General features: G+C 39.6%; 1 protein-coding gene across 1 annotated transcript in view; it reads left to right on the top strand.

Moving 5' to 3' along the window:
• PARP1 (poly(ADP-ribose) polymerase 1) overlaps window positions 1–7799 on the top strand; it is a 31170-nt gene extending 23371 nt beyond the window's left edge. The window contains exons 14-23 of the mRNA XM_010163815.1: window positions 1–4; window positions 711–726; window positions 795–917; window positions 1356–1484; window positions 2556–2654; window positions 3203–3355; window positions 3641–3768; window positions 4162–4223; window positions 5324–5438; window positions 6937–7799. The exon at window positions 1–4 is cut by the window's left edge and continues 64 nt beyond it. Coding sequence (XP_010162117.1) covers window positions 1–4; window positions 711–726; window positions 795–917; window positions 1356–1484; window positions 2556–2654; window positions 3203–3355; window positions 3641–3768; window positions 4162–4223; window positions 5324–5438; window positions 6937–7018 — 911 coding nt within the window. The 3' untranslated portion in view covers window positions 7019–7799. The remainder of the gene's footprint in view (window positions 5–710; window positions 727–794; window positions 918–1355; window positions 1485–2555; window positions 2655–3202; window positions 3356–3640; window positions 3769–4161; window positions 4224–5323; window positions 5439–6936) is intronic.
• Window positions 7800–8033: the final 234 nt, after the last annotated feature.

The following is an 8033-nucleotide window of genomic DNA, read 5'->3' as shown; positions in this document are numbered from 1 at the left end:
GCAGGTGAGCATGAAAGAGCTGTTAGAGCAAGAAGGGAATTCAGAAGTTGTTCTGAGCTCAGAGTGGGGTGAGTGCTGAGCTGTGTGTATAAAGATCTGTGTTCTCTCTCGCTGAAGAAGAGGATGTGCCTTCCACAGGGAACTCTCACTGTTGTACCAGTTTGGCCAGTACTTGTGTCTTCCACGCTTTTGTAGCACAAACTTTAGGCTGAGCAAATGAAGTCGGTGTCTTAATCTAGTAGCAAGCTGGTGTTTCCACACCAGAGAACTCTGAGGTTGAGAATAAAGGTTAAGTTGACAGAGGAAATGGTCTGGCTTGATGACATTATTGTATTTACACATCATGATCTGGACCATTACAAGAATCACTGCATAGTATTCCCTGAACAGCTTGCAAAAGGGTACCAGCATACCCCATTTTTTGTCATGGACTCCCTGGCAAAGCATAGATACAGGAAGTTTTACTGCAGTTGTTAAGAATAGATCAGAACCTTGCCAAGGACACATACGCCTTCCATACTTAGAAGCCTTTATTTTGCGTTCCAGAAAACATAATCCCCATTAGATTTTTCTTGTACCAGAAATTCAGTGTATTTCTGTGCAAGTGCTGTGACTTACTGCATGCAAAACAATTAAATAAGAGTTGACCTTTTTAGTTCTGAGAGAGTTTCAGCATTAACAGTGTTTGCATTGCTGCTTCTGTGTATTAGTCCTCAAGTATCTCGTGTGTGGCTATTGCTATGGAGACTTAATCTTACTCAGTAATTTTCTTTGATGCCTGTTGTCTTGTCTAGGCAGTTTCTGACAGTGGTTCAGAATCCCAGATCTTGGACCTCTCCAACCGCTTCTATACTCTGATTCCTCATGACTTTGGGATGAAGAAACCACCTCTCCTAAATAACCTGGAATACATTCAGGTATTGACTGGAAACAGTATGTTGTTTGCAGGCAACAGGTCTGATATCAGACATCTAACACAGAGAATTTGTGAGGTTTTAAGACTTACTTTAACCTCATGAAAGCATGAGGTTAAGCTTGTTTCTCTTCAGCATATCTTTTTGTTTGTTTCTGTGCGTATGTATGTGTGTACGTATACAAATATATATAAAAGGTATTAGAAGATATATATGTTATATATTGTGGTCTGTTTACATATATGTATATATGTGTGTGTATATTTTAGAATATTTAAGTATATATAAGTATATATATATGTATATTAAAAAAAGGCAGTGTTGTGTTGTTAGATGGCAGTATGTGGCCAGCGATTCACATACGCTTTTATAATTTGGGGTATTCCAGAGTTATTCTGAACATGTCAAAGACACAAGTTGAATAACCTCTAAATTCTTCAGGCTAAAGTGCAGATGTTGGACAACTTGCTTGATATTGAGGTTGCTTACAGCCTTCTCAGAGGTGGAAATGAAGATGGGGATAAAGACCCAATTGACATCAACTATGAAAAACTTCGAACTGATATTAAGGTAAAGGAAATAAAAGGAGATGAGTGACTGTGAGTACAAGCTGATGTCTGGTTAGTTCAGAGTATGACAAATCACCTAAACTGTAAGTGGGCAGATGTATTGGCATGAGTTCAATGAAGGGCCACTGAGATGGTTAAGGGACTGAAGCATTTGTTGTATGAGGAGATGCTGAAAGATCTGTGGCTTTTTAACCTGTAGAAAAGAAGGCTCAAGGGGTATCCTGATAAGATGAGGGGAAGAGGAGTAAGGAAGACAGATTCTTCTCTGGTTTCCAGTGACAAGAGGCAATGGGCACAAATTGAAATACAGGAAATTGCTTTTAAACAAAGGAAAAAGCTTGTGGTGGTGGTGGTGTTTGGTTTGGGGTTTGCTTGTTTACTGTGAGGGTCATCAAACACTGGAAAAGGTTGCCCAGAGAGGCTGTGGAGGCTCTGCTCTTAGAGGGGTTGAAAGCTTGAGTGGACTCAGTCATAGAATCATAGAATTGTAGAATGGTTTGGGTTGGAAGGGACCTTAAAGATCATCTAGTTCCACCCCCCCTGCCAGGTATTGGTAGGCAGCTATAAGGTCTCCCCGGAGCCTTCTCTTCTCCAGGCTGAACAGCCCCAACTCTCTCAGCCTGTCCTCACAGGAGAGGTGTTCCAGCCCTCGGATCATCCTCGTGGCCTCCTCTGGACTCGTTCTAACAGGTCCATGTCCTTCTTGTGTTGAGGGCCCCAGAACTGGACGCAGTACTCCAGGTGGGGCCTTAGGAGAGCAGAGTAGAGGGGGAGAATCACCTCCCTTGACCTGCTGGTCACATCCTTGGCAACCTCCTCTAGCTGACCCTGCTTTGAGCAGGGGAGTTAGAAATAATTTCAGTTTCCAGAGGTGCCTTCCCATCTCAGACGTTCTGTGATTGAGTGCTGTCTGTATACCTCTATATCTTAATCTAGCTGGGAATAAATTTTCACATAAATGATAAAGGAGGTTTAAACTGAGGAGCTGCAAGCATATGGTGGATGTCATTATATTGTAAGAAGCCTTCTAGTTTGTATGCTGAAGAAACTTCTCTTGTTTGCCTTTTTGCAGGTTGTTGACAAAGATTCAGAAGAAGCCAAGATTATCAAACAATATGTGAAAAATACTCATGCTGCTACTCACAACGCATACGATCTCAAAGTCGTGGATGTAAGCTGGGCAATACTGGGGTTTAAGTTTGTGAAGATGGGCTCTTCTAAGTCAACTTACTTCTTCACAGTTTTGTTTTGTTTTGGGGTAGTTTATCTAGTTTCCCTTGTTGAAGGGATGATTTAATAGACCAATTGCTTTTAAATAGAATAGCAAAAGTCTAGGCAGAGATGAGTCTAAGCTTACTGAGGTGTCTTTTGGGGGTGTGTTTCTATTTTAATTGGACTCAAAAGGAGGTGGGGGGGTAATCATCTTCTGAAATTGAACCTTAGTTCATGGAATGATTTTTCATAAAACTGCTCTCATGAAAATGCAGAAGTGAAGGTGAAGAAGTAATCAATAATAAGTACTGTGTGATCAATACTACTTCTTTTTTGCTGGCATGACATAGCAAACTGCAAATACTAAGAACAATCCAGATCAATTTTCCTAGCAGATTAGTGCATATTCCAGGCTAGATGATTTTTTATTTTCATCTGATTCGTTGCATGAAGGTAAGGGTTTACTTGCTTGGTTGTTCTTTTTTCCTCTCCCTTTTTAAACTGAAGATCTTCAGGATTGAACGTGAAGGAGAGAGTCAGCGTTACAAGCCATTTAAGCAGCTTCATAATCGCCAGCTGCTGTGGCACGGTTCCCGCACCACCAACTTCGCTGGTATCCTCTCACAGGGTCTCCGGATAGCTCCCCCTGAAGCTCCTGTGGTACGTTCAACAGCTTCTCTGACTGCCTCCATCCCTGTGTCCAGAGGTGGCCACAGCTGGAGACAACCTAAATAGGAGAATTTCTGTGTGGGGAGGGCCCAGTGTTATCTCTCAGCATGCAGGCAACACTGTGTGTCCAGAGTGAGTTGCTGACTGGTGTCCACAAGAGCTTGAGTTTCAGCTTTGCTCTCCTGGGAGCCCAGCCAGGTGGATTCAATGCTGCCTTTGTATTATTGTCCCAATCTTTTTTTTTTTTTTTTTTTTCCTCCCTTTTGCTGCTTGCAGACCGGCTACATGTTTGGAAAGGGCATCTATTTTGCAGACATGGTATCCAAGAGTGCCAACTACTGTCACACATCTCAAGCTGATCCCATAGGCTTAATACTGCTGGGAGAAGTTGCCCTTGGAAATATGTAAGTAACTTATGAAGAGTATTTGCTGAACATGCTTAATACATCGTGGTAGAAGGTGATGCTAAATTTGCAGTCTTTCTCTTCAGTATGAAGAAAAAGCACTTTGTATTTCTTTAGAAACAAAATTTCCTTTTTTCTTAAAATGAGAGCTATTTGGTGGGGAAAAAAAAAAAATGTGTTGTAGGTCTAGAATCTTATACTAAAGTGAAAATATCATTAAAATTAGTGAGACAAAGAAGAAAGGCTGCTGAGTTCCAGAATAGTAGAATCTAAATTCACTTTCTATTAACTCAACATAAAGTGAAGCCTGAAAAAAACAAAACAAAAAAAATTTTTACCAAGATAATTTAAGATTCACGTAAAATGCTGTTGTGTGTTGTTTGTGCTGTCCAGGTATGAGCTAAAGAATGCTTCTCACATAACAAAATTGCCCAAGGGAAAACACAGTGTGAAAGGTAAGTATCAGTACTTGCCATTGGTCATCTGTTGTTGATGGCAAACTCACCTTGTGGCTCTCTGCTTAGCAAAGCAAAGAGAACTATAGTAATTTCATAGCTGTACTTCCTTTAGGAGTTTACATAATATTGCCCTGTAGTTGCATCTATATGCATGTATATGGTGTTTGGAGATAGGAGTTAGTACAGTTGGAATGTTAAGACTGAAGTTAATGTGTTGCCTGAAGTTCAGGAGGAAACTTTCATTTGATATTACACGAGAAAATGTAAGGTGTGTTCTTGAACTTCTTGCTTTCATCATAACAATGCTATGGATTTTAGAAGAAAGATGAGAGGTTTGATAGATCAGAAGAGTAATTGTTTAGCTTTCAAAGTGCCTTAGAAGCTTGGAGAGAAGAGGAAAATCTAAGAATAAAAGTTCAGACGGAACAGCTGTTCTCATTACATTTCTATCTACAAAAAGTATCAGTATATTGCACTGAAAAAGAAGATGAGAGAAAAGACTTAGCTCTCTAATTCAGGCAAAAGAAACAATCATTACTGTCTTCTGTACTGAGATGGGAGAATGGAGAACAGTAACATTCAGTAACGAGTGGCTTTTCTTAAACTATTCATTTTGAGAAGCTTAAAAAAAATCAGTTGACTAAAATAGAATAAAACCTGACTTAGCATCTCTTTCAATACATACTACTCACACTATTATGGATGTCAAATAAGATTTATATTGAAGAGTTTAAAGAGAAGACGGATTGGTTTGTTACACGTCTCTGAAAATGTGTATGTGCTATTTTCATTAATGAACCTAGGATATGAGAGCTGTAAGTCTAGTCTGTTTTAGCTTTGATCATGCAGATTATACAATTAACAGCCAAACATCTAAAATTCTCACTTCTAATGCAGCGGAGTACGAGTACCATAAGTATGGTGATGCTGAATTGAATAAACAGACTATATCATTTGTGTTCTTTTTAAGATACTTTTGTACTTGGTCAGCATTTGAAAATATATGTGAAGTAATATTTGTCTGGCTGAGTCATTTTCTTTATGTGAAAAGTCTGTTTGCCTTCTAGATTTGTAACTAATGTTTTTTCCCTTTCTAGGCTTGGGCAAAACTGCACCTGATCCCACAGCCACTACCACCCTTGGTGGTGTAGAGGTTCCCTTAGGGAACGGGATCTCAACAGGAATTAATGATACCTGTCTTCTGTATAATGAGTATCCTTTGCTATGATGTTGAATGACTGAGTGTTGCTGAGTTTAGCACGACCTCACTAGTGTCAGTCAGGAGTTTTGGCACACTGTGTTTTGGTTCTTTTAGATCTGCTTTGGAGTACTCGTAGACAATTTACAGTCTCTTCTCCAAGGGAGATGAATTTGCAGTTGTCACGCTTAAATTGTCATTCTTTAAAAGCAAGAAAACAATACACGTAGCAAATAGCTGTTGTCCCAACAGAACTCAATACCTGGAGGCATTGGAATGGCCAAGCGACAGTGCCCAGTAGTGTTTTGCCCAGAGACATGCCAGGACAAGGGGAGGGTAATGCAGCCTGTGGTTTCACATCACTCCACTCTGGTTTCTTCCTCGTGATGCTGTGGCTGGCCAGCTTGACCAGGAGGAGGTGGGAGAGCCAGCTCTGTGGCTTGAGGGAGTCTCTCATCACACAGCTTCTCTTGTATTCCCCAGACCCTTTACAGGTATTGAGGTAAACCTCAGATGCCCATCAGAGATGTAGCCACTAAGCTAGACAGAAGTGTCCTCAAATGAATGTGTGCTCAACATTCGCAAGAGGTCATGAGAATAAGTGATGTCCCAGATCAATCTCTTCACTGCCAGTTAACCCATTAATACCACTCTGGGTTGTGTAGAAACCGTCTTCTCTCTTGGTAAGTTGTTCTCCTCTTACAAGCAGTCTTGACAACAGACCTCATGGCAATACTGTTTTTATCTTGAGTTTTCTTAAATGTAGCATCTGTCTTGGTCAGATGATAAAATATAATACAGTTAATAGCTAATTGAGGTAACATGATGTGCATTCATTTTGTTTTACACTCGATTTCATCTGGATGCTTTTCATCTAAAATTGGGATTAGAGGTAAGTTGGAGGCCTAAAGCCCTGAGAAACAAATAGGTGAGTTGGGACCGTCTTCTGAAAAAAGTAAAATGGTGCAGTACTGTCATAGAGTGTGCAAGCACTGCCAACCGTTGTAGGGCTCTTCTCTGTGATTCCAGTTTGGTTTTTTAGTGGGAAATTAAGAGGACGTTAATGACTTCGTGCTGGAAGGTAGCAATAGAGCTATAGTTAAGAGTGCAGATGCCAGATCTGTAACTGCAGATCTCATCTAGGCTACATCACTCCACTGTTTAGAGAGCACAAAACACGTGTGTTATGGCTCTGGCTGACAAAAAATAATCTTCAAGACCTACAGCCCTGTATCTAAGTCAGTTCACCTGCCTGTCACTCAGGATATCTGCTGCACCATCATTAAGCAACTAACAGTCATATGGAGAATTGTTTCCAACTATTGCAGAAGACATTTTCAAATTCAAAGAAAAGTCAAATTTAAAGATTTGTGGTTGGAGCTGTGAGAACTGCTTAATCACACAGACATCTGTCTGGTAACTTAAGTTCAAAGGTGAAGTTTGACTGTGTTTTGAGGTTTTGCTGTGTTATTAATATCAACAACTGTAATTATTCCTTAATATTCTTCCCAGATATATTGTGTATGATGTTGCTCAGGTAAATCTGAAGTACCTGCTGAAACTGAAATTCAACTATAAGACATCACTCTGGTGAACAGTATTTAGAAGCCCTGTTAGAGTTATACTGTAGTTACACTATAGCGTTGACTTCTGACATGCTTATGCATTGACTCCTCTTACCAAGATACCAAGAGCTAAACTGCAGAAGAGGTTACTAAATCCTATTTAGTACAACACTTAGTGAAAGTTTTATATAAATGTGTGGCAACACATGGACCTGAATTCTGATGAGAACGAGTACCTGGGTTTATTTTATACCACTTCTAATTTGGGGGCTTTCAAGTGTTTCTTTTAATTGACCAAACTGACCATAAGAAAAAAAAAAAATAATCAAGTTTGTGTTTTTAGCCAAACAGAGCTGGGCAATAGCAGGAGAAGGAACTTGAGGATGTTTGTGATATTTGCTCTGTTAAGGTTCCCCCTTGTTTGAGGTACCCTTTTTCAGTTTTCATTTGAACAAATGACAATTGTGCATTTATTTTGAGGTAAAAAATAAAAGCTAATTTCATATTAACAGCTTTATGTTTCAAAACTTCCAAATTGTTTCGATTTTGAGTCATGATTTCAATGTTATTTGGTAGAATGTTCTTAAACATGATACCTCTCTCTGAAGATCAAATGCCAAATATTGAAATCTGTAGTCACGTTTCAGGTAGTCACGTTTCAGGAAGTCATGGTGAAATGAAAATTTGGATTTTCCACTGAGACTTTATCTGTCAACAGTTGATGTGGTAAACATGGAAAATGAACTTGTGGCTGTTTGAATTTAGTATTAGCCCCAATAAACCTCCTTTAAATATCTACCATCAACGTGATGTAAGTTGGTTGTTGTAGACTCGAGTCCTGACAAAGCCGTAAGTTGAGTTTGGGCTCAAGCTTCACTTATCATGACCTGGAGTGAGGTCTGTTGGCACTCTGTGGGTAGTCTTGAATTTCCTGTCTTGAAACATCAATATAAACTAGTAATTTCAATGTCTAGTGATGTTTGTTACTTCTCACTTTCAGTAAATCATTGAACAATCATAGAATGGTCAGGGTTGGAAGGGACC

The sequence above is a fragment of the Antrostomus carolinensis genome, unplaced genomic scaffold, assembly GCF_000700745.2.
Source record: "Antrostomus carolinensis isolate BGI_N321 unplaced genomic scaffold, ASM70074v2 scaffold5930, whole genome shotgun sequence".
Lineage (NCBI taxonomy): Eukaryota > Metazoa > Chordata > Aves > Caprimulgiformes > Caprimulgidae > Antrostomus > Antrostomus carolinensis.
This window is presented reverse-complemented; position numbering and strand designations above follow the sequence as displayed.